Here is a 27,242-nt window from a genome sequence, read left to right on the forward strand (position 1 = left end):
TTTGAGCAAAAAGTGTCCAGTCCAAAATTATTCATATCCTTCTCAATAATCAATAGAAAAGCCTTTATTGGCTATTACAGCGATCAAACACTTCCTATAATTGCAGACCAGCTTTTTGCATGTTTCCACAGGTATTTTTGTCCATTCATCTTTAGCAATGAGCTCCAAATCTTTCAGACATTGCCACCAGCAGAGCCCAGATTCACCATTATGGCCTTAGTGGTGATCCTTGGATTCTTTTTCACCTCTCTAACTCTCCTCCTGGCCAGCACAGGTGTCACTTTTGGCTTCTGACCACGTCCTCTGAGATTTTCCACAGTGCGGAACATCTTGTATTTTTTAATAATACTTTGCACTGTAACCACTGGAACTTGAAAACATTTAGAAATGGCCTTGTAGCCCTTTCCTGACTTGTGAGCAGCCTTCAATGCGCAGCCACGTCCTCACTGAGCTCCTTTGTCTAAGGCTAGGTCTACACGACGACATTTGTCGCGCGACATTTTGTTGCACTAATGTCGCGCAACAATTTTTATAATGGCAGTCTATGGTGTCGCACTGCAACATGCAACAGTCGCAGAAAATCCATTCCAGATGGATTTTTCTGCGACTGTTGCGTCGCAGTCGCAGCATGTCGCATGTTGCAGTGCGACACCATAGACTGCCATCATAAAAATTGTCGCGCGACATTAGTGCAACAAAATGTCGCGCGACAAATGTTGCGTGACTTATTGCCGCGCAATAAATGTCGTCGTGTAGACCTAGCCTTAGCCATGACTGTCCACAAACCAACTGCAGAGAGCTGCTGTTTTTCACCTGTTAAGTTGATTAAAACAGCTGTTCCGAATTAATCAGGGTAATTAGGATGCTTTAGAACAGCTTGGACTATTTGGAATGGTATAGAACCTTTGATTTTCCCACATACTGTGACAGTTTGTGAAGGATATGAATAATTTTGGACTGGACACTTTTTGCTCAAATGTAAATAAAAGCTGAGAAATGTTTTTTTTTCCCCCCACAATAATGCCTCTTGTACATCGTCTTATTATCTTTTGATAAATGACTTGCTGTTGAATAAAAGTAACTTTAACCCCTTAAGGACTTTTTGCAAATCTGACCAGTGTCACTTTAAGTGCTCATAACTTTAAAACGCTTTGACTTATCCAGGCCATTCTGAGATTGTTTTTTTGTCATATATTGTACTTCATGACACTGGTAAAATGAAGTAAATAAAATACATTTTTATTTATAAAAAAAAATACCAAATTTACCAAAAATTTGTAAAAAATAGCAAATTTCCAAGTTTCAATTTCTCTACTTCTATAATACATAGTAATACCTCCAAAAATAGTTAATACTTTACATTCCCCATATGCCTACTTCATGTTTGGATCATTTTGGGAATGATATTACATTTTTTGGTGATGTTACAAGGCTTAGAAGTTTAGAAGCAAATCTTTAAATTTTTCTGAAATTTTCAAAAACACAATTTTTAGGGACCAGTACAGGTCTGAAGTCACTTTGCGAGGCTTACATAATAGAAACCACCCAAAATGACCCAATTCTATAAACTACACCCCTCAAGGTATTAAAAACTGATTTTACAAACTTTGTTAACCCTTTAGGTGTTCCACAAGAATTAATGGAAAATAGAGATACAATTTCACTTTTTGGGCAGATTTTCCATTTTAATTATTTTTTCCCAGTTACAAAGCAAAGGTTAACAGCCAAACCAAACTCAATATTTATGGCACTGATTCTGTAGTTTACAGAAACACCACATATGTGGTCGTAAACCACTGTACGGGCACACGGCAGGGCGCAGAAGGAAAGGAATGCCATGCGGTTTTTGGAAGGCAGGTTTTGCTGGACTGTTTTTTTTGACACCATGTCCCATTTGAAGCCCCCCTGATGCACCCCTAGAGTAGAAACTCCATAAAAGTGACCCCATCTAAGAAACTGCACCCCTCAAGGTATTCAAAACTGATTTAAAAAAATTTGTTAACCCTTTAGGTGTTCCGCAAGAATTAATGGAAAATAGAGATACAATTTTAAAATTTCACTTTTTTGGCAGATTTTCCATTTTAATAATTTTTTTCCAGTTACAAAGCAAGGGTTAACAGCCAAACCAAACTCAATATTTATGGCCCTGATTCTGTACTTTACAGAAACACCCCATATGTGGTCGTAAACGCTGTACGGGCACACGGCAGGGCGCAGAAGGAAAGTATTGCCATACGGTTTTTGGAAGGCAGGTTTTGCTGGACTGTTTTGCTTGACACCATGTCCCATTTGAAGCCCCCCTGATGCACCCCCAGAGTAGAAACTCCAAAAAAGTGACCCCATTTTAGAAAATACGGGATAGGGTGGAAGTATTGTTGGTACTAGTTTAGGGTACATATGATTTTTGGTTTCTCTATATTACACTTTTTGTGAGGCAAGGTAACAAGATATAGCTGTTTTAGCACCGTTTTTATTTTTTGTTATTTACAACATTCATCTGACAGGTTAGATCATGTGATATTTTTATAGAGCAAGTTATTACAGATGCTGCGATACCTAATATGTATACTTTTTTCTTTATGTACGTTTTTCACAATGATTTCATTTTTGAAGCAAAAAAAACAAACATGTTTTAGTGTTTCCATAGTCTGAGTGCCATCAATTTTTAAGTTTTTGGGCGATTACCTTGGGTAGGGTATGATTTTTGCGGGATGAGATGACAGTTTTATTGGCACTCTTTTGGGGTGCGTGTGACTTTTTGATCGCTTGCTATTACACTTTTTGTGATGCAAGGTGACAAAAAATTGCTTTTTTTACACCGTTTTTATTTTTATTTTTTATGGTATTCATCTGAGGGGTTAGGTTATGTGATATTTTTATAGAGCAAGTTATTACGGATGCTGCGATACCTAACTTAGACGGTTAGATTGGTACTATTTTGGTGGGCAAACGCCTTTTTGATCGCTTGCTGTTGTACTTTGTGTGATGTAAGGTGACAAAAAAATGGTTTATTTTGCAAAGTTTTTATTTTTTACGGTGTAGATCTGAGGGGTTAGGTCATGTGATATGTTTATGGAGCCGGTCGATACAGGCACGGCGATACCTAATATGTATAATGATCACAGCTCCCCCTGCGCTCCCCATCAGCAGCAGCAGGTAGGATACTGCTACACATCGCACTGCTGGTCTGTGTAGGAGGAGCAGTGGTTGATTCCCGGACCTGGACCGCTCCTCCTACACAGGTCAGCTTGATTAATTTTTCCATCACATTATACACTACTGATTTACATTAGTTATGACCACCCTGCAGTTCAGCAGTGGTGGCCATGCTTGCACACTATAGGACCCAGCCACTAAAGGTGCCAGCTTCTTTGGTGGTGGGGACCATGCATACCACCATCCGCAACCCCTGGAAAAGGCCAATGTGTAGTGTGATGTAAAAATGTGATGTAAAAGTGGCTGGTACTAACTTGCCTACATGATAAATGCCATTTGGTGATGAGACAACCCCTTGATGAGGGGTGATGAGGCCTTACATACGTGAATTTGCACTGATGTTTTTTTTGGACTGTAAAAACACAAGAATAACCTCACGTGTTTGCTTTTTTATTGCAACATTTTAGATTTAGCAAGGCTGTTATTCTCATATTCCAGTCTTGATCCCCTGTGCGCTGGAGTCAGATTCAGGGAGATGCCTTTTAATAAATTTGGCGCACCTCTGGTAGTCTGTTTTCCAGAAACTCAAATCTACCTCAGTTAGGGGTTGGACTTGAGCTATGACTGTAGGCTCGCCCTCCTGCTAAGCCCCCCCCCCTTTAACTTTAGCTAAAAAAGTTTCAAATTCTAGCACAAATATGATGTGTGCCATAGTTTACTTCTTTTAATCGTCACAATAGTAGCATAAATTGCTTGGTAAATGTCCCTTAGCCCAAAAGCTACAGTATTCTGTGCTTGTGTAAGCAAGAAAGACAAAAAAGCCACCTGATTAACAAAAATGCTAAGAGCAAAAAAATGCTTGTGTGTCTCGTGTGTCATATTTTCTATAGACCTTTAGCTAACGCTGTATGTCATAAATCAGGTGCAGCCTCCAACCGCCAATCTATGATAAATCTGTCCCTATGTGTGAAAGCATCTAATGGAGTTTGTCTGCAGCCCACTGAATCTTTCATACAGCGAAGTGTTGTGGTTTAAAGGGGTAATCCAATCTGGGACATTGATGGCATATCACTAGGATATGCCATCAATGTCAGAAAGGTGCAGGTTCCACATCTGGGACACTCTCCTATCTCCAAAACGGGGCCCCAAAATAAAGGGAAAGCAGCCGCACACATGTGCACCAGCCCTCTGTTCACCAGTCACCACTATAGAAGTTTGAAAAATAGCCAAGAGCTGGCTCTTCTATTTCTGTCAGTCCCGTAACACTAAATGGAATGGTAGCCGTGCGTGCACAGCTTGCTCTCTAGTCACCGGTTTTTTAAATAGACGAGTGCGCTCCCTCAGATGTTATCAGAAGTCCCATAGGAAGGAATAGAGAGCAAGCCACACATTAGTGGTGTGCTGTCCCTTCACTTTAGGGTCCTGTTCTGGAGATAGGAATGGGTCCCAGAGGACCTGCACATATCTTACATTGATGGCATATCCCAGCGATATGTCATCAATGTTCCAAATAGGAATGCCCCTTTATGCCGCAGTGCATATGGGAACAGGATCTTATTATAGACACTGGTTCTGGAAAGTAGCTCCAAGTGACTACCACATTTCACGAACCAACCACTTCTTGTCTGACACAAACTGCATCATAATGATTTATGTGTTGTACTGTTCTCATTGGCCGGCAAACAGTTCCCGGCGAACATAGCTTGTTAGCGTTCGCCGCGGCGGGCGAACATATGCGATGTTCGGTCCGCCCCCCTATACATCAACAGTGAGTAAACTTTGACCCTGTACCTCACAGTCAGTAGACACATTCCAGCCAATCAGCAGCAGACCCTCCCTCCCAGACCCTCCCACCTCCTGGACAGCATCCATTTTAGATTCATTCGGAAGTTGCATTCTCAGTGAGAGGAGGGACAGTGCTGCTGCTGCTGATTCAATAGGGAAAGCGTTAGCTAGGGCAGTGTTCTGTGTCCACAGACTCATCTGCTGTAAGGACAGCGTCCTGACAGCACCTCTAAAAGCCCTTTTCAGGGATGGTACATCAGTCTGCTTTTTTTATATATATATATATATATATATATATATAGCAGAAAAAGAGATTTGGCGGCACCAGTCTGTTGGCTCAGGTGCTATGTCCAAAGGAATGAGCTTTTCACCTTCTTATATATGTAGAGAATCGGACAGCACTCCAAGACTTGAAAAAAGTAAAAATCTTTATTCACCCATGTGAAAAATAATTGCAACGTTTCAGCTCACAATCGAGCCTTTCTCAAGCCTTATATATATTGCAGTTGCCTGGCTGCAAGCCCGTGTGTGTCAGGCCCACACAGACTGTATTGTGGCCACTGGCTAGAGGCTAGGCCTCCACTTATACCGTTACAGGGTGTCACTCACTCAAATACCTTGCAAATAAAAAAAATTATATTTAAAATATGACAGGCAGAGGCAGGCCACCCCGCAGGGGCCGTCGTGGTTGTGGTGCTGTGATTTCCACTGGCCCTGGAATAATGCCCAGTGTTCAGAGGGCACGTACCCTGAACCCAAAAAATTCAGAGAAAATAGTTGACTGGCTTACACAGGACACCCAATCTTCAACAGCTTCCGCTAAGAAACTTGACTCACCATCCTCCTCCAGCTCAGCTTTGGTCACCTGCTCTCAAGTTACCACTCTCCCGCCCGCCGCCACCACCACCACAGCCACCACAGCCACCACAGCCGCTTCACTTGATCCCTCAGAGGAGTTATTTACACATTATTTGGATGAAATTAGTGATGCGCAACCATTATTGCCAGAGGATGTAGATAATAGGGATATGTCTCAGTCAGGCAGCATTACACACATGGACGTACAGTGTGATGATGATGATGATGATGATGATGATGATGTTGTACCCGCTGCTGCTTCCTTTGCTGAGGTGTCAGATACAAGTGAAGTGGTTGCTGATGACGATGTGTCCGTGGATGCCACATGGGTGCCTGCTCGAAGAGAAGAAGAAGAGGGGGAAAGTTCAGAAGGGGAGACAGAGAGAAGGAGGAGATGAGTTGGAAGCAGGGGGAGGTCATTGCAAGGAGCTAGTGGCACAGTCAGAACGCATGTATCGGCACCCGGGGTCAGCCAGACAGCACGCCAATCAACGCATGCTGTTGCCACCACCAGAATGGCGTCATTGCAAAGCACAGCAGTGTGGCATTTTTTTTGTGTGTCTGCCTCTGATAACAGCAATGCCATTTGCAACCTGTGCCAAAAGAAACTGAATCGTGGGAAGTCCAACGCCCACCTAGGTACAACTGCTTTGCGAAGGCACATGATCTCACGTCATAAACGCCAATAGGATCAACACATGAGTACAAGCAGCACACAAACATAAAGCCACCATCCTCCTCCTGGTCTAGCATCTTCAGCCACGTCAACCACTGCTGTCCTCCTTGCCCCCTCTCAACTACCCGCCACTCCACCTCTCACCTTCCACAGTTCGATCTCATCTGCCCACAGTCAGGTGTCTGTAAAGTAAATGTTTGAGCGTAAGAAGCCAATGTCACTGAGTCACCCCCTTGCCCGGCGTCTGACAGCTGGCTTGACGGAACTCTTAGCCCGCCAGCTTTTACCATACCAGCTGGTGGAGTCTGAGGCCGTCAAAACATTCGTCGCTATTGGGACACCACAGTGGAAGGTACCCAGACAAAATTTATTTTCAAAAAAGGCAATCCCAAACCTCTACTCAGTGATTGAAAAGGAAGTCTGGCATCTCTGGCATACAGTGTTGGGGCAAGGGTCCATCTGACCACTGATACCTGGTCTGCAGAGCACGGTCAGGGCGGGTAAATCACCTACACTGCGCATTGGGTCAACCTGCTGACGGCTGCCAAGCATGGAATGCGTGGCTCTGCAGCGGAGTTGGTGACACCGCCACGACTTGCAGGCAGGCCTACTGCCACCTCCTCTACTCCTCCTACTCCATCCTCTTCCATAACCTCCTTGGCTGAGTCCTCTTCTGCTGCGGCGTCTGGCTGCACATCAACTGAATCCCCCCAGCTCCCCAGGGGCTATTCCACATCCCGGATACAACAGTGTCACGCTGTCTTGGGGTTGACTTGCCTGAAAGCAGAGAGCCACACCGGACCAGCACTCCTGTCCACCCTGAACACACAGGTGGATCAGTGGCTGACCCTGCACCAACTGGAGATCGGCAAAGTGTGTGACAATGGAAACAATTTGTTGGCGGCATTGAATTTGGGCAAGTTTGGATGTGTTGAATCTCATCGTGCAACGCTTTGTGTCTAAGTACCCAGGCTTACAGGACGTCCTCAAGCAGGCCAGGAAGGTGTGTGGCAATTTCAGGCGTTCCTACACGGCCATGGCGCACTTTTCAGACATTTAGCGCCGAAACAACATGCCAGTGAGGCGCTTGATTTGCGACAGCCCGACACATTGGAATTCAACACTCCTAATGTTCGACCGCCTGCTCCAACAAGAGAAAGCCATCAAAGAGTATTTGTATGACCGGGGTGCTGGGACAGCCTCTGCTGGGAATTTTTTTGCCACGTTACTGGACGCTCATGCCCAATGCCTGTAGGCTCATGCATCCTTTTGAGGAGGTGACAAACCTAGTCAGTCGCACCGAAGGCACCATCAGCAACCTCATCCCATTTGTTTTCTTCCTGAAGCGTGCCCTGCGAAGAGTGCTGGATCAGGCTGTAGATGAGCGTTAAGAGGAAGAGGAAAAGTTGTGGTCACCATCACCACCAGAAACAGCCTTGTCATCATCGCTTGCTGGACCTGCGACAACGCTGCAAGATGAGTATGAGGAAGAGGAGTCAGAGGAGGAATGTGGCTTTGAGGAGGACAAAGACCAACCACAGCAGGCATCCCACCAGGGTGCTCATTGTTGTCACCTATCTGGGACCCGAGGTGTTGTACGTGGCTGGGGGGAAGAACAGACCGTCAATGACATCAGTGAGGACGAGGAACGGGAAATGAGTAGCTCGGCATCCAACCTTGTGCAAATGGGGTCTTTCATGCTGTCATGTCTGTTGAGGGACCCTCGTAAAAAAGGATGAAGGAGAACGACCGGTACTGGGTTGCCACGCTACTAGACCCCCGGTATAAGCAGAAAGTGGCGGAAATGTTACCAAATTACCGACAGTCAGAAAGGATGCAGCAGTTCAAAACCAAACTAAAAAATATGCTTTACACAGCTTATAAGGGGGATGTCACAGCACAACGGGAATCTAACTGGGGAAGAGTTGAAAGTAATCCTCCTCCTACCACGACCACGGCGGCAAGGACAGGACGCTTTACAGATGTGTTATTGATGGGGACATGCAGAGCTTTTTAAGTCCTACACATCGCCACAGCCCTTCGGGGTCCCGCTTTAGAGAACAACTCGACCGACAGGTAGCAGACTACCTCGCCTTAACTGCAGATATCGACACTCTGAGGAGCGATGAACCCCTTGACCACTGGGTGTGCAGGCTTGACCTGTGGCCTGAACTATCCCAGTTTGCGATAGAACTTCTGGCCTGCCCCGCTTCAAGTGTCCTGTCAGAAAGGACCTTCAGTGCAGCAGGAGGCATTGTCACTGACAAAAAAAGTCACCTCGGTCAAAAAAGTGTTGATTACCTCACCTTCATTAAGATTAAGAGGCATGGATCCCGAAAGGACTGACAGTGGGGGATACGCTTGACTAACAAAAGGCCTGATGACATGCCTTGTCCTCAAAATGGTCCCCACGCTGCTGTATTTAATGTCTGCATACCGAATGACTTTCGTGAATTCTCCGCCACCAACTAGGGTTCAAGCTGCAATGTTTTAGTCACCTTTCTGCCTGGAAAACATCTATTTTTCCGGCCGCTGCTACAGCAGCGGCTGCAACAATACCTAGTTTTTCAGGCATGTGTACATGCCTAATTTTTCTGGCCTCTAGTGCTGTACTGTGGCTGCAAAAACAAAACAAAAAAAAAGGCACATACATGTGTCAATTCCCCTTCGTGATCGGTACCTTGTTGTGGTGAAGGGGCTTGCGTATCACAATGAAGCGATCATCACCTCTATGAGTGTGTTGGCAATGTTGCCACACCCCAGATAAGGCCGTTGCTTCATTATGATCAGACTAAAAGCGATCGGCTGGATAATTTTTCATAGAAATCACTTTTTTTGTAAGTTGTATGGGTTTTTAATACATAAAATAAAAAAATCATAATAAAGTCTCTTAGTTTATTAGAAATAATGCAGACAATTTAAAAAATCCCCATCAATTCCAATACAAAGCAAGTACAGAGCTCAGAACAAAATTATTTCAGTATGTCGTTAATTCGACAATGCTTAATCAATTCGACACACGTCCCTGGATAGGGGACGTAACAGGGATTAAACTGATTGGAATAGTACTATTTTTCGCCCCATAAGACACACTTTTTCTTCCCCCCAAAATGGGGGAGAAATGCCCCTGCATCTTATGGGGCGAATGCTTGCCGTTTTACATCGCAAGCTGCGATGTAGGAGCGAGCGGGGACTCGGGGAGGGACTGGGAGAAGGATCTGGGGGCTGGCAATAGCGGCGGGGCGGTGCAGTCAGTGTAGCATAGCCCCGCCCCGTCGCTCCGGTATACTAAAATAAGATGTCATATTCAATTAATGGTTATTAAACATGCCCCCTCAGTCCTATTACTACCTTACATCCTAATCGCATCTGTAGAATTCAGGCAGGCCAGGCGGGCGGCAGCGTAACTCTTGTCCTGTGCCTGCGCCGCCTACTTTATGAATGAAGCAGGCGGCGCAGACAAGTGACGTCAGTGAGAGATGCGCCGGCCGCCCGGCCGGCCTGCCTGAATTCTACAGAAGCGATTAGGATGTAAGGTAGTAATAGGACTGAGGGGGCATGTTTAACAACCATTAATTGAATATAACATCTTATATTTGCGGGGGCGATCTGTGGATGGCACAGTTATGGGTGGGGGGGTCTGTGGATGGCACTGTTATAGGCTGGGGGGTCTGTGGATGGCACATATATAACAGTGCCACCCACAGATCCCCCCCATAACAGTGTCCGTCATCTACAGATCCCCCCCCATAACAGTGTCCGTCATCCACAGATCCCCCCATAACAGTGTCAGTCATCCACAGATCCCCAGTAATAGTGCCATCCACAGACCACCATTAGTTCCAAACCCACCAAACACACAGCACACCTTTTGGTTAAAAATATTTTTTTTCTTATTTTCCTCCCCAAAAACCTAGGTGCGTCTTATGGGCCGGTGCGTCTTATAGGGCAAAAAATACGGTAGTTAAGACACCACTCATATAGGGTGTCACAGCACATTGCTCCGTGCACGCGCAGTGCCCCAACTTGGGAGTAAGAGGACCGACCAAGCTGCTTTTTCCATCTCCCGGTTCCTAAAATCAATTCAGTTTGGTGTATCAGAGTTTGGTCTGTCACTGTGAAGGCAGTCGAAGGTACCCGGCCTAAATTTTTTTTCACAAAAGGCAATCCCTGATATGGGATGTAACAGGGATTAAACTGATGAGAATAGTACTACAAAAAATACCACTTATATCGGGTGTGACAGTAATCTGCACGGCGCTGACGCAGTGACCGTGGCGTGGGGATCAAACAAAGGAGAGAGAGACAGCGTTTTTTTTAACCATCTCCCCGTCCGAAAAATCAATTTAATAAATGGACCCCAGATTGGGGACGTCACAGAACAGGAATTAAACTGATGAGAATAGTACTACAGAAAATACCACTCATATCGGGTGTGACAGTAAATTGCACGGCGCAGATGCAGTGACCGTGGCGTGGATTCTTTTAACCGTCTCCCTGTTCGAAAAATCAATTCAATTCACCTTTCGGGGACCCTTGGTGTTGTACGTGGCTGGGTGGAGGAAGAAACCTTCAATGACATCAACGGGACATGGCTAGCTTGGTATCCAACCTTGTGCAAATGGGGAGTTTGCGTTGGGCAAAGGGACTGTTTGCGGTTGTTTGCGGTGCATTAAAAGGGTAGTTTGGTCTGTCAATGTCTGTGAAGCGGGCGTAACCCTTACACTACCTGATCGATACAACATCATACCTGATCGTATACACACACTGGATGTTTTAAACCACGTTGTTAAAAAAAAAATTGGATTGTTAGGTGATTTATGCCCTTTATGGATTAAAATCCAACTCTGCGTCAACTATGCAATTTTCCATGGGAGTTTTGCCATGGATCTCCCTCCGGTATGCCACAGTCCAGGTGTTAGTCCCCCTGAAACAACTTTTCCATCGCTACTGTGGCTAGAAATAGTCCCTGTGGGTTTTAAAATTCACCTGCCTATTAAAGTAAATGGCGGTTCGCCTGGTTCGCCCGTTCGCGAACATTTGCAGAAATTCGCATTCGCCGTTCGCAAACGGAAAATTTTATGTTCGCGACATCTCTAGTGGCCATCTCTCAAAGGTGAAAACTATAGGGAGGAGGGCAATATTTTGGCAGATAAACAAGCATTTCTGCACTTTACCTTCCTCACTTTGGGAAGGGATATGCTATTTCAGTTATCTGTCCGGGTCCTGTTTGTAGATATGCTGTTTTAGCTAAAAGAAATATGTTTCAAAAACATCATCTGATTATAGCTTTAAGTTGGCAATGGGTGTGAAATCATTTGGTCTACAGAGATTCCCTACATCGATGCCATCATAAATGTGTCCATTTGGATTTGTAGTGACCCGCTCGTTGACTGCTAAAGTTATTCCCTTGTCAATTCTCAAGGCCTGCTGGAAAGTTGGATTATGACTCATAGGGAGCCACATCCAATTGATTCTCTTTCTTGGGAGATACTCCTGTTCATGTTCTGCTAAAGTTATCAAATGGTTCATTGCTAAGCTGTTAAATGTTTCCTCAGATGTTAACACTTCCAGTGATACAACTGGCAGTTAGAAAAAGTTGCTGGGTGATGGGCTGGCTAAGGGTCCATTCACACGTCCGTAAGTGTTTGCAATTTGCGGATCTGCAAAACACGGACACTGGCAATGTGCATTCCGCAATTTGTGGACCACACATCGCCAGCACTAAAAGGGTCCATTCACACGTCTGTAAGGGTTTTGCGGATCCGCAAATTGCGGATCTGCAAAACATCGACATCAGCAATGTGCATGTCGCAATTTTCGGACCACACATCACTGGTACTATAATATAAAATGCCTAATCTTGTCCGCAATAGGACATGTTCTATTTTTTTCGGAAACGGAAGCACGGAGGTGGAAGTGTGAATCCGCAAATGTGGATGCGGATCCGCAAATGTGGATGCAGACAGCACATTCCGGCCCTATTGAAAATGAATGGGTCTGCACCCGTTGCGCAAAATTGCGGACCCATTTGGCGGACGTGTGAATGGACCCTAATAGAAAATTCCTAATCTTGTCCGCAATTGTCCGCAAACGGAAGCACGGATGCGGAAGTGCGAATCCGCAAATGCGGATGCGGACAGCACATTCCGGCCCCATTGAAAATGAATAGGTCTGCACCCGTTCCGCATTTCTTCACACACCATGAAAAATAAACTGCCTTCAGTCAACCCACAGCACGCCAGCCCGCAGAGGTAGTATCTATAGAAAGAGACTCAGTGGGATCACATTCATAATAGCCACCTCCATAATCGTGTTTAGGAAATAGAAGAAATAAATCTGCAATCAGAAATAAAATCAGATTAGGAAAAAGGGATGTGCGCTACTATCTGGTTTTAAAAACAAAGTTTTGAAAACAAATAGCCGAGCGCTGGCTTGTCTATTTCCAGAACTCCCATAGAAACATAGAACGTGTCGGCAGATAAGAACCATTTGGCCCATCTAGTCTGCCCAATATATCTGAATACTATGGATAGTCCCTGGCCCTATCTTATATGAAGGATGGCCTTATGCCTATCCCATGCATGCTTAAACTCCCCCACTGTACTTGCAGCTACCACTTCTGCAGGAAGGCTATTCCATGCATCCACTACTCTCTCAGTAGAGGTTCATAGAGAGGTGGCTGTGCATGCACGGTGCACTTTACTTTTATGAGAGTTCTGGAAATGGTAGAGCACACTCAGTTGGCTATTTTAGAAGTGAATGGAGGGCACATGTGCCTTCACTCTCCTTCACTTTGAGGAACTTCTTCTAGACATAGGAGCAGGTACCAGAGGTGGGATCTGCAGCTATTTGACATTGGTGGCATATCCTAGTCTTGTTTTTCTCTTCTAAATTTTAATAGAGATGCTAACTTGTGATAGCTACATATGTTGTATTTGACAGTATGGTATAATATAATATAGTACAGAACAGTACATACCCTAAATTGATGCGTTCCACATGAGGCGTGATCTGTTTAGGGATGGCTTTGAGATATCTGAAAGTGCAGTGGACTTCTGTATTAACATAACAGGCACAAGGTTTCGGGCATGCCATGCCCTGTACAGGAAGGACAACAAGCCAGAGGAGAATAAAATATCCAGGTAGACTTCTAGCATGTCTGCCTATTGGTTGCATCCTTAATGGTTATTTTAAAGCAGCATCACACTGGAGAGAAGAAAAGAAAGGAAGATGTCATTATCATGTCATCTGTAATACAAAACCAAAAATAGGACTACATTTGAATGAAACTCCCGTACCCTAAATGTGTTTCATGACCTGGAACTTGCAAAAAAGCTACACCACTAGCTAAGCTTATAGGTAACCTGTACCCTTATACTCCATTGTCACCACCTTGTCTGACCTGAAAAGATCCTTCTAAAGTTATAGAGATTAATTGCTTGCAGTACTACGTACTTTTCAAAATTATTATTTTTAAACTCGTGTGCGTATACAGATGCCTGGATCTGCATGAGTGAAGTGTCTTTAGTCCTTTCGTTGTGGATGATACCTGAATGTCATCCAAGACTCAACAACCCGGTGGGGGCTGTGAGGGGTGGAGGATGAGATTGATAGTGATGTCTGAGGTGGAACTTAAGGTGGCGCCTGTCTTTCTGTCTCTCGCTCCCAGGGCTGTGCAGTGATGAAGGGGAGCACCTGCTAGTAATTTTTCTCCCTGGGCACACACCATGGTTGGAGTCTCCTGCCTGAAGGTGGGATGCCCTTGCTGTTGGAGTGGTGCGATGCAAAGACATGAGAAAATGAGGCTAGAGATTGCAGTTTAAAAATAAACACAAAGGGGGAGATTTATCATCTCCCTACACCATAGTGTAAAAAAGTAGCAAAACCAGTTTTTGCTACTTTTTAAATACTATTTTGACTAGATTTAGTTGCAACTGGTTTCCGAAAAAGTGTGGGAATCAGTCCTGAAATATTTATCATCATTTACACCAAACACTGACTGAAATTTTCACCAGTTACTACAAGCTGGAGTAGATTTCAGTCCAGCACACTGCCAGAGGAGGCATTTAATTTATTACGAGGCCTGCACCTCATCTTAAATTAAATGCCTCCTCTGGTGTCGCAGGTCTTGATAAATCAGGGCCAAAGTCTTAACTGGGCAAATGATTAGACAATCTTCCACAAGATGGAAATACACATCCTAAATAGTAAAAAAAAAAAATTGCAGCAAGCTCTAGGGCTGCAGAGATGCACTTTCATATGTAACAATGCTTCACATATCAATCATACCAATCCAGCCAAGGGGTGAAATTCCTTATACAATTTCTTCAAGTCTGACTGTGGGTTACAGACCCAAAACAAAATTAAAGGGCAAGGTATGTTAGGTACACGTCCCTGAATTTAATAACAGAACAAATATTACTAACAAGGACATTAAAATGGAGCAAAAATAATAAATATTTTATTAGTGCTATTAATGGAAAGGGGTGAAACCCTACAACCTTAGTGAAACGAATTCTCAACTGTCTATCCAGAATAATGACACCTAATCATAAATTGTCCGTGACCCTGACCATTATGGTGTATAAAGGACCACTGTAGGTATCATGAGTAAATACAGACCCAAAAGCAGCATTTGCAAACTTCCACAATAAAATTAATGGAGGCCAAAAGCCTTTAGTTCCAATCAACAGCTGTGAAGTCAAGTAACATTACACAGACATAATCTTCACAGACTTTGGCCACACACACACTATTTTGTCTGCTCAACTTCCTTAAGGATTATTACCTGCCATCCATCCGTGGCATTTTCCTTGAGTTTTACCTGGGTCCCAAGCTTAGCTGAGGCTGCTTGCAGGACTGGAGATGTTGCTCATGCTCCTGCCTCCCAACTAACTTAGCACCAACTAACTAACATCACAGGAAAAAGCCCAAGCCCAGGGGATAGACTCTGTCCTTACCTGGAGACAATAGCCAAGGGAAAGGATTTTACCCTCTGTTTTAGCCTGAAGTACAAGCAAATAACATAACACAGTACAACACATTAAAACATTAAGAACATGTGATATCATATAGCCAATCATTGGCAGAGCCTTAGTGGAGTTGAAGATGGCGTTGAATGGTTATCCTCATCAATTAAAGGGCTGAGAGAAGGTTCAACAAGACCCATTGTTTACCTAGATACACATCCAAGAGATACTTGAGGTATGACTTAGCGCTGGAGTTTTTTCAAATTCATTTTAGAGCTATTCTCTATAACTTTAAAAATATTATTCAAGGAGGTTGCAGTGATTTATATGGGAAATTATTGACAAAAGGTTATATTAAAGTTAAATAGGTTTTCAGGGTTTTAGGTAAATAAAGCTATATCACTCTATAATGAAAAGGTATCTAAAGTCTTAATATACCTACAAAATCTGATGATACCACCCTATTTAACCAAAACCAATGAGAACATTTTACCTTTAGTTACCAAAATGTTAATTCAAAACGTAACATGGCTGCACTTCTTGTATAAATGGCTATCCAAACATAAAAGCAAAATATCTATCTCTGTAAATAAATAAATTGATCACCACACTTTGGCTACTACTCTGGTTTCTGTGTGACAGCTATGTAGCCAATTACGTTATATATTTTGGTTGGAAATCCTTTTTAACAAAAAACATTTCTACTCACAGAAAGGAAACAGATATCTTGATAATGGTGAGGAATTACAAAGAAAAGCTAGGGAATTTTCTTCCATAACAAAATAATGGCTGTGCAACGTGGCAAAAATCCATATCTGACCATTAGTTATGGTCAGATGTGTCCTATTGCTTATATAGGAAACCAATAATCAGGACTGTGGGAAACACAGGGAGAACAAATTATATGCAGATGTTGCTCTTGGCATCTATTTTTCTGAGATTGATTGGTGACCACCTTGTTCTCTTCAAGTTAGTTCTTTAGGAATAGGGACAACTAGACCTTCTTTTCAATGTACCAGATTCTGGCTCTTCAGTTAAACCCAAATGTTAAAGCTTGGTTGTTGTTGTTTTAGTTTTTCCCATAAATGGAATTCTTGGAACTTGGAGTATGGACTGACATATCATGAACAGCCAAGAAGATGTATCTAGATGGTTAAGATGTGTAAGGGTAGAGAGCAGTGTTGGTTGAGCACCGAAGAGGGAAGGGTGTCTGATTCACAGGAAAAGGTCAAAAATGGATGGAAACACCACTGAAATGGTTCGGGAACACCATGGGGAGGATGTCTGGATGCATCTTGGACTCCCAGGTCGCTGCTGGAAACGATGTTGTCCGAGAAGTACGCCACTTTTACAGACTGACAATAATACGCACAAAACCAAAGATAAAGCCGATTTTAGAGGAAAAATTGTTAAGAAACATTCTTTACTGTATATTTACTTGTATATAAAGTGCAAGTGCTGCCAAAAATTACAAGGAAGAGGCACTCCGATATAACCTGTATATCACATAAAGGAGGGCCTCATTCACATTGTGGTACAATTGTTCAGGTAGTGGGACTCCTACACTCATAAAGCCTATGCAATAAGCTAAAGGGCTACCAAAATTACAAGGAACTGGCACTACAATGCACCCTTTATTCCACATAAAGGAGGGCATCATAGACACCCTTGAAAAAATATGATTGATGGCCTGCTGGTGACCCTCAAAAACTATTGGAGCAAGGGCCTGCTGATCTGACTATCTAAAACATTAGGGCTGAGGGTCTGATGCTGAGCTGACCATCTAAAACATTAGGGGTGAGGGTCTGCTGCTGAGATGACCCTCTAAAATATTAGGGGCGAGTGCCTGCTGCTGATATGACCATCTAAAACATTATAAACAAGGGCCTGCTGGTGACCCTCTAAAGCATTAAGAACAAGGGCCTGCAGATGACCCTCTAAAACATTATGGGTGAGGGCCTGCTGGTGACCCTCAAAAACAATAGAAGCAAGGGCCTGCTGGTCACCCTCTAAAACATTAAGAACAAGGGCCTGCTGGTGACCCTCTAAAGCATTATGGGCAAAGGCCTGCTAGTGACCCTCAAAAACATTATGGGCGAGGGACTGCTGGTGACCCTCAAAAACATTATGGGCGAGGGCCTGCTGGTGACCCTCTAAAACATTATGGGTGAGGGCCTGCTGCTGAGCTGACCCTCTAAAACATTAGAAATGAGGGCAGCCTAATAAGCATGTTGATATGATGGAGGAGGACGACGAGAAAAAGAAGATTGAACCATATACCCTTTTTAGTGGTGGAAGGGGTGCATGGGAATACAGTGTATTCAATACACCATAAAAGCCACATTTAGAGTGCCTTTATGTTCAGCCGCTTTCCTCTGGTGGACTAGAGAAGTGAGGGGCAATCCAGGCCTTGTTCACTTTTATATGTAAGAGTCAACCGGTCAGAATTTTCAGTTGACAGGCAGATGCACTTATCAGTTATTATGCCCCCCGCAGCAGTAAATACACCCTCTGACAAAACACTGGCGATGGGGCAGGCCAGCACCTCCAAGGTGTAGAGCGCCAGTTCATGCCACGTGTCCAGCTTTGACACCCAATAGTTGTAAGGCACACAGGCATCACTGAGGACGCTCGCACGGTCTGCTATGTACTCCTCCACCATCTTCCAAAATATTTCCCTCCTTGTGATTCTAGGCCGTGCATCAGGTTGAGGGTGCTGGCGGGGTGTCAAAAAAAACTGTCCCAGGCCTTGAAGAGTGTTGTCCTGCCTCTGTTGGAACTGCTGTGTGCCCCCTCGTCTCCCCTCCTCGGTTGGCCAAGGAACTATGTACTCTGTAGCCAGCGTTGTCAGCTGGAAATTTTTGGAGGAATTTTTCCACAAGGACTTTCTGGTATTGCACCATTTTACACGTCCTCTCCACCACAGGAATGAGAGATGAGAAGTTGTCTTTGTAGTGGGGGTTGAGAACAGCCAGTAATCGGTGTTGGCCAAAATGCTTACAACGCGATGGTCACTGGAAAGGCCGCCTAACATAAAGTCAGCCATGTGTGCCAGAGTCCCAACAGACAAGACTTTGCTGTTCTCATCAGGAGGATGACTCTCAATCTCCTCATCCTCTTCCTCCTCTTCTACCCATCCACGCTGAACAGATGGAATAAAACTTCCATGGGTACTACCCTCTGTAGCGGAGGAAACCGTCTCCTGCTCCTCCTCATCATCCAATTCGCACTGAGAAGACGAACTGAGGGTGGTCTGGCTATCACCCTGTGTACTGTCTTCCCTCATTTCCACCTGTTCCACATGTAAAGCATCCTCCTTAATTGTGAGCAGCAAGCGTTTCAGTAGACACAGAAGTGGGATGGTTACGCTGATAATAGCTGCATCGCCACTCACCATCTGTGTTGATTCCTCAAAGTTGCGTAAAACATCACAGAGGTCAGACATCAATGCCCACTCGCTTGTGAGGAGTGGAAGCTGACTGGAAAGGCGACAACCATGTTGCAGCTGGTATTCCACTACTGCCCTCTGCTGCTCACAAAGCCTGGCCGACATGTGGAACATCGAGTTCCAGAGCATGCTCACGTCGCACAACAGTCGGTGAGCTGGCAATTGCAAGCGCTGCTGCAGCATTGCTAGACCGACGGCAGCTGCGGAAATGGGCACACACGCAGCCCACCTTCACCAGTAGCTCAGGCAAATTGGGGTATGATTTGAGAAACCGCTGAACCACTAGGTTGAGCACATGGGCTAGGCATGGTATGTGTGTGAGCTTGCCGAATTCCAAAGCAGCCACCAAGTTACAGCCATTATCAGACACAACCATGCCTGGTTGTAGGTTGAGTTGCGAAAGCCACAGCTCAGTCTGGTCCCTTATCCCCTGCCAAACCTCTGCGGCAGTGTGCTGTTTGTCACCTAATCAGATCAGTTTAAGCACGGCCTGTTGACGCTTCCCCACTGCAGTGCTGAACTGCTTCCAGCTACTGACTGTTGTCTGACTGGTGCTGCAAGATGATAATTCAGAGGTAAAAGTGGAAGAGGAGGTGGGGGAGTAGAAAGGGGGGGGGGGGTTGCAGCTACTAATGTAGGTGGTTGCGGAAACCCTGATGAAAGTAGGGCCCGCTATCCTTGGCGTTGGTAGCACATGTGCCATCCAGGGTATGACTCACTCCCGGCCTCCACAATGTTCACCCAGTGTGCCGTAAGGGAAATGTAGCGTCCCTGGCCAAAAGCACTTGTCCATGTGTCAGTCGTTAAGTGGACCTTCCCAATAACTGTGTTGGTCAGGGCATGGGTAATGTTACGGGACATATGCTGGTGTAAGGCTGGGACTTCACATTTCCAGGGCCAGCAATTTGGAAAGGTGCACATTTAGTGCTATGGCCTGTGGGTGGGTGGCTGGGCATTTGTGCTTTTGTTCTAAGGCCTGGGGTATAGACATTTTTATGCTGCGCTGGAACATGGTGGCTGATGTGCTAGCAGATGGTGCTTGCAAAGTTCCAGGTGCATGGCGGGAGGCATCCGGGCCTGCATCAAGGAAAGGGGATTGGCCAGCACGTAACACAAGGGAAGAGGAGGCAGGGGTGTGACCCGCAGACACTGATTGTGGACCCAGGCGTTCGGCCCACCTATTAAGGTGCTTTGATACCATGTGGCGGATCATGCTGGTGGTGGTGAGGTTGCTAGTGTTCACGCCCCTGCTCATTTTGGTACGGCACAGGTTGCAAATGATAATTCTTTTATCGTTCGCACTTTCCTCAAAAAAGCGCCAGACTGTGGAACACCTACCCCTTGGCAAGGGAGACTGCCGCAAGGGGGTGCTCCGGGGAACAGTTGCCGGCATGTTTGGTGTGGCCCGCCTTATCCCTTTTGCCACCCCACTGCCTCTTCCAGCCTGTTGCGGTGCTGCGGATCCCTCCCCCTCTGTACTGCTGTCCTCGCTCGGCTTGCCACCTTCCCAGGTTGGGTCAGTGACTTCATCGTCCACCACCTCTTCTTCCCCTTCCTCATTCTGGTTTTCATCCTTACTTGTTGACCTAACAACAACCTCAGTTATTGACAACTGTGTCTCATCCTCATCATGAACCTCTTGAGACACTAATTGCGGTTGACTTATTGGCAACTGTGTCTCATCATCATCATCAACCTCATGAAACACTAATTGCTGTTCCCCACCGTGACTGTGGATGCTCAAGAGTTTGGGATTCAGGGCATAATATCTCCTCATGTCCCTCTTCAAGCTGGCTTGTCTAGAGGCCCAAATCAAGGAATGACGATGAAAAGAGCTCCTCCGAGTGCGGGATCACTTGTTTGCCAAGACTCTCCATGGTGGGAGGAAGGAGTATCAGGGTGAGGATTCTGTTGACCAGACTCTTGAGTACTTAATTTGTGGAAGACAGGGTGGTGCTTAACCGACTGGAAGCATTATCTGCTGCAATCCAACCGACCACCTGGTCACCCTGCAAACTTAGACATAATGCTAGGTGTTTATTGTGCTCTGGCAGTAGGCAGTTTCACCGCGCCCAGGGCCACGGCCTCTGCGTGCACCATCAGCAGCACAGCCACTTCCCCGTCCCTTACTGCTCGCCTTGCACATATTAAATGTTATATATGCTTGCAAGTACAGTCATGTGAAAAAATTAGGACACCCTTTGAAAGCATGTGGTTTTTTGTAACATTTTTAATAAAAGGTTATTTCATCTCCGTTTCAACAATACAGAGAGATTAAAGTAATCCAACTAAACAAAGAAAACTGAAGAAAAGTCTTTTCAAGATCTTCTGTAAATGTCATTCTACAAAAATGCCTATTCTAACTGAGGAAAAAGATAGGACACCCTCACATGTATTCCCTCTTAAATTGGCTCAGATCTCACACAGGTATATCACACCAGGTGCACATAATTAGTAGATCGTTACTCTGCATGTTGAATGAGGCTTGCCCTATTTAAACCTCAGACATTTAGTTTGGTGTGCTCCTGACTGTTGAAGTGAGAGTGAGCACCATGGTGAGAGCAAAAGAGCTGTCAGAGGACTTCAGAAAAAAGATTGTAGCAGCCTATGAGTCTGGGAAGGGATTTAAAAAGATCTCAAAAGATTTTGAAATCAGCCATTCCACTGTCCGGAAGATAGTCTACAAGTGGAGGGCTTTCAAAACAACTGCCAACATGCCCAGGACTGGTCGCCCCAGCAAGTTCACCCCAAGAGCAGACCGCAAGATGCTAAAAGAGGTCTCCAAAAACCCTAAAGTGTCATCTCGAGAACTACAGCAGGCTCTGGCTACTGTTGATGTAGAAGTACATGCCTCTACAATCAGAAAGAGACTGTACAAGTTTAACTTGCATGGGAGGTGTGCAAGGAGGAAACCTTTGCTTTCCAAGAGAAACATCGAGGCCAGACTGACATTTGCCAGAGATAAAGTTGACAAAGACCAGGACTTCTGGAATAATGTTCTTTGGACAGATGAGTCCAAAATTGAATTATTTGGACACAACAGCAGAGGACATGTTTGGCGTAAACCAAACACAGCATTCCAAGAAAAGAACCTCATACCAACTGTGAAGCATGGAGGTGGAAGTGTCATGGTTTGGGGCTGCTTTGCTGCAGCAGGACCTGGTCAGCTCACCATCATAGAATCCACGATGAATTCTACTGTGTATCAGAAGGTGCTTGAAGAACATGTGAGACCATCAGTTAGAAAATTAAAGCTGAAGCGGAACTGGACCATGCAACATGACAATGACCCAAAACATACTAGTAAATCAACCAAAGATTGGCTGAAAAAGAAGAAATGGAGAGTCCTGGAATGGCCAAGTCAAAGTCCAGATTTGAATCCCATTGAGATGCTGTGGGGTGACTTGAAAAGGGCTGTACGTGCAAGAAACCCCTCAAACATCTCACAGCTGAAAAAGTTCAGCATTGAGGAGTGGGGTAAAATTTCCTCAGACCGATGTCGAAGACTGGTAGATGGCTACAAGAACCGTCTCACTGCAGTTATTTCAGCCAAAGGAGGTAACACTCGCTATTAGGGGCAAGGGTGTCCTATCTTTTTCCTCAGTTAGAATAGGCATTTTTGTAGAATGACATTTACAGAAGATCTTGAAAAGACTTTTCTTCAGTTTTCTTTGTTTAGTCGGATTACTTTAATCTCTCTGTATTGTTGAAACGGAGATGAAATAACCTTTTATTAAAAATGTTACAAAAAACCACATGCTTTCAAAGGGTGTCCTAATTTTTTCACATGACTGTATGTCACACATACAGTAGCGAAGGTTTTGTAAGTGTATGTGCAAATAAATTAGAGATGGCCAGTTCGCAGTGTTCGCCCGCGAACACATGCGATCTGCCATCTTAACTGACATGTCCGGCGAGGCCTGCTCCCGGAGACCGCATTTCATTTCAGACCGGCTCACGCAGAGGCACAGGTAAGGACTTACCTGTGCCTCGCCAGACTTGTCAGTTAAGATGGCAGATTGCATGTGTTCACAGGCGAACACTGCGAACTGGCCATCACTGCACAGAATGTCACAGATATTTTTAGGATGCGCACACGTTTAACAGGAGATGTAACACAGATAATATTGTTGTACACAGCGTCTATGAAAAAAGTACACTGAATGTCACAGATAATTTTAGGATGTGCAAAGTTATACAGGAGGTATAGCGCAAGTAATGTCGCTGACACCAGCCGCTAATAAAAAATTACACTGAATGAATGTCACTGATATTTAGGATGCACAAACATTATACAGGAAATGTAGCACAGGTAATGTAACTGTCCGCAGCAGACACCGTCTACAGAAAAAGTACACTGGATGTCACAGATATTTTTAGGCTGCGCACACGTTACACAGGAGATGTAGCGCAGATAATATCGCTGTCACCAGCGGTAAAAAAAATTACACTGAATGTCACTGATATTTCGGATGTGCCAACGTTATACTGGAGATGTAGCGCAGGTAATGTCGCTGCCACCAGCAGCAAACAAATTAGACTGAATGTCACTGATATTTCAGATACGCAAATGTCATACAGGAGATGTAGCACAGGTAATGTAACTGTCCGCAGCGGACACTGTCTACGGAAAAAGTACACTGAATGTCACAGATATTTTTAGGCTGCGCACACGTTACACAGGAGATATAGCGCAGATAATGTCGCTGTCACCAGCAGCAAAAATATTAGACTGAATGTCACTGATATTTCGGATACGCAAATGTTATACAGGAGATGTAGCGCAGGTAATGTAACTGTCCGCAGCGGACACCGTCTACGGTAAAAGTACACTGGATGTCACAGATATTTTTAGACTGCACACACGTTACAAAGGAGATGTAGTGCAGATAATGTAGCTGTCTGAGACGGCCAAACAATTGCAAGCTATTTAGCGGAGGTTGCGCAAAAATATATATTGCTGCCAGATACAACTATAGTCCTTAAAAGGACTTGTGGGTCTCCAACAAGTTTTAGCAATTTAGCGCAGGTTGCGCAAAAATATATGTTGCTGCCAGATACAACAATAGTCCTTAAAAGGACTTTTGGGTCTCTCTAACAATTCCATGCAATTTAGCGCAGGTTGCGCTAATAATTATATTGCTGCCAGATACAACAATAGTCCTTAAAAGGACTTTTGGGTCTCTAACAAGTTTTTTTTAAAAATATTACTATTTCACTCCCTACACTATCTGTCTCTTCTTCAGCACAGCTCTCCCTGACTAAAACTGAGCCGAACATGTGTCATCGGGTGCTATATAGCACCCGATGACGCGTTCCGGACAGCAAATCCCTGTAATGCCAGTAGCCAACATGGCTACGGCATTACAGTGAATGGCAGTACTTACCTGCACATTTATTGGCTGTGTAGCAGCCAACAAATGTGCGGGGAGGAGACTCGAGCATCGCGCTCGAGCACACGCGGTGTTTGGCCGAACATGCTTGCCCAACACTAGTAGATACAAACATTCAGGTTTATTATGCATATTTGGAAGCCAAAACCAGGAGTAAATACAAAAAAAAATAAGACATAATATCTCTCCTTAATTCTTCCTCCCTTTTATGATCCACAGCTGGTTTGACTTCAAATACTACATAAAAAAACCTGAACATGTAGAGCATCCTAATACTGATGACCACCATACATTGATCCATTTAGAGGCCCTATAATGGGCAGATATTGGATGTTCCTTGATGTTCAATATAGCATAAATATTAGATACTAATAGTATTCATTGGGCAGGTGAGACTAGGTGCAGAACAGATCTTTGGTCAGGCCTGGAGAAGATCAATAATTTGCTGACCGGTGCAGGTATAGTACAATAACCAATTAGCCAGAATATGGCGGACAATTGTACGAGATTGTATGTCAGTGAAATATTTCTGGTTAACCCAGGTAATTGTCATGTAAGCATATTCAAGGATAAAAGTCAAAACACTAATAATTCCAAGATTTGTAGCTTACAAGCATATTTCATCCATTATCAACACTGAAATGGTCTGCACACAAACCAGTGCCAGAGAACACGTCAGCTTTCTGGTTGCCAAGCAGGCATTCCAAGGAAAACTAACTGTTATGGGAGATGGATAGCCTTGGCGAGGTAGGATTCCAAGAAGAAAATATGCTGATATCATTTCATTCACTTTCCCCTCCTCTGCAGAACATGGGCTTTGATGGACAATTCTGTCTTGCAGATGAAACATGAAGCCTTTGTGTATGTAGACATTTTCCTGCTGGGGGTGGAGGGCATGGTCTGAATGAGTGGTAAATAACTACATACAGCAGTTACGTATAAGCAATGGTAGCCTCCAGTGCACAGTATACCTAGGGGTGTTAACACTTTATGTCTAATTTCAATCCCTTTAGTGTTTAGTTCGACAGTTTTATGAGTACAAAAACTGCAGAATATCAGGAAATTCTAATCATTACTCCATACAATTGCTGTAATATAATGGATCACTTCCCATAAATGTGCAGACTGTTTTGGTGTCTTGTGATCAGGACAGGTAGCGGGCACTAAATGTATTATTGACCCCATTATTTCTACCAAAATTTAAGACCAGGTTCCCAAAGTGCAGATTTGCTCAACATTTTGCATTTGTATTTGTGTTTTTTTATTTTATATACATGCAATATACTGGCCAAATCTGCACTGTATGAACGAGGAATTGTAGCACATACTGTATGCCAGGTGAATAAACCTGATACAAAAGGTAGGTTTCAGAAAACTTGTCATTCTGCAAACATACAGTATACTGGAACCTACATTAATGCAACCAACAATAATGCCTATCAGAGAATTGCATGATAGCAACTCCCTAATAACTTAGGATGTAAACCACTCACAGATGGTTCTTAGTGACAATACAGCTGGGTGGCTAACACAGCACACATTCCATGTGGATTCTCCATCAGTTCATCAGCAGATCACAGATTATGTTATGTCAACCTTTAATCCCATTTAACGATTGTAAATCTGCCAAAGATTGACGCCTAAAATCTTAGTTCTGGCAGATTTGCTGGGAAATAGCTAAAAAAAAATATTTAGACCGATGATAGCAAATTCATCCATGTTTTTAAATGGACCTCCCACAGATGGCGTGTGGTATGTCTTTCTTGCAGACCCATTCACTTGGGTGAATACATTTTGCAGGAAAATCAAGATGCACGGTGCATGCTACGATGTCCATGGCATGGTCATGGATAGTCCATGTGAAAAATTATGAATTGACCCATCCGGGTGCTATCTGTCCTAAACTTGGTCAGTACCCAGATGGGAATGTCTTTCTGAATGAGCCTTAAGGGCTCATGCATACGACTGTGACGTTTTTTGCGGCAAAAAACGGATGCCGCCCATGTGCCTTCCGCAATTTGCGGAACGGAATAGGAGGCCCATTATAGAAATGCCTATTCTTGTCCGCAAAATACGGCCCGTATACGTAACGCAAAAAACGTTTGTGTGCGTGAGCCCTAAGGCTGAAGCTACACACAGACTTTTTCTAGCAACACTTTCCCATTTTAATTTTTGTGCTACGGTTGCTGTCCAAAGGAGCACATTGATTTGCATGCAATCTAGTGCACTTCTATGGACTACAACTGTCAATAGTCAAAATGGGAGAATCCCAACACATATGTCTTATTAGTCATCAATGCAATGAGTTATGCTCATGACTTCCACATCAAGGTAGAAACATACACATGGATTCAATGGGAACAGTACCTGGTACTTGGATGTTGCAGGATCCCCTTATGCGATGAGCAGACTTTGGCGCAGCTCTCAGAAGTCCACCCTAATAACACAGGTTAATGATATTGTTATCCCCTCCAGATGTCACTTTTTATGGCTTTAAACATCTCCATAATGAGCCTGAGCCATGTGCAGTGAGCGCTCCTCCAGGCATTGTATTACATGCTGCACACAGTTCTCTTATGGCTCCTATTTGTTTCCCTGTGATCAGTCTGCATCCAGCCTGTGTAATTGCTGTGTCCTCTCTAGAGCTTGCTGCAGTCACTTCTGTTCCTTACAAGTTTCTCTCCATCTGTTCCCAGTAAAAGCTGAAGTTTTCTTTCTATGTCTTCATATAGTTTTGGAATTCCTTTCTTGAATCATCTGTCTGTGCCTCCTTTCTGCCCCCTGCAGTCTCCCTCTGTGCTGGAATATAAGTGCACAAGTCAAGAGGAGCTGCTGCACAGCATCCATCCAAGGAGTTCTGAGGAGCAGCACATCTGATGGCACTGACACCCAATATGCTCCCGGGATTTTGGGCAACACAATGTATGCTTCCTTCAAAATGTCAGTGAAATCAA

General features: G+C 44.3%; 1 protein-coding gene across 1 annotated transcript in view; it reads right to left on the bottom strand.

The window, feature by feature from the left end:
- IGSF10 (immunoglobulin superfamily member 10) overlaps nucleotides 1-27,020 on the bottom strand; it is a 69,697-nt gene extending 42,677 nt beyond the window's left edge. The window contains exons 1-2 of the mRNA XM_044291636.1: nucleotides 26,656-27,020; nucleotides 13,458-13,684 (exon numbers count right to left, since the gene is read on the bottom strand). Of these exons, the coding sequence (XP_044147571.1) occupies nucleotides 13,458-13,654 (197 nt within the window). The 5' untranslated portion in view covers nucleotides 13,655-13,684; nucleotides 26,656-27,020. The remainder of the gene's footprint in view (nucleotides 1-13,457; nucleotides 13,685-26,655) is intronic.
- Nucleotides 27,021-27,242: the final 222 nt, after the last annotated feature.

Source organism: Bufo gargarizans, chromosome 4, assembly GCF_014858855.1.
Source record: "Bufo gargarizans isolate SCDJY-AF-19 chromosome 4, ASM1485885v1, whole genome shotgun sequence".
Classification (NCBI taxonomy): domain Eukaryota; kingdom Metazoa; phylum Chordata; class Amphibia; order Anura; family Bufonidae; genus Bufo; species Bufo gargarizans.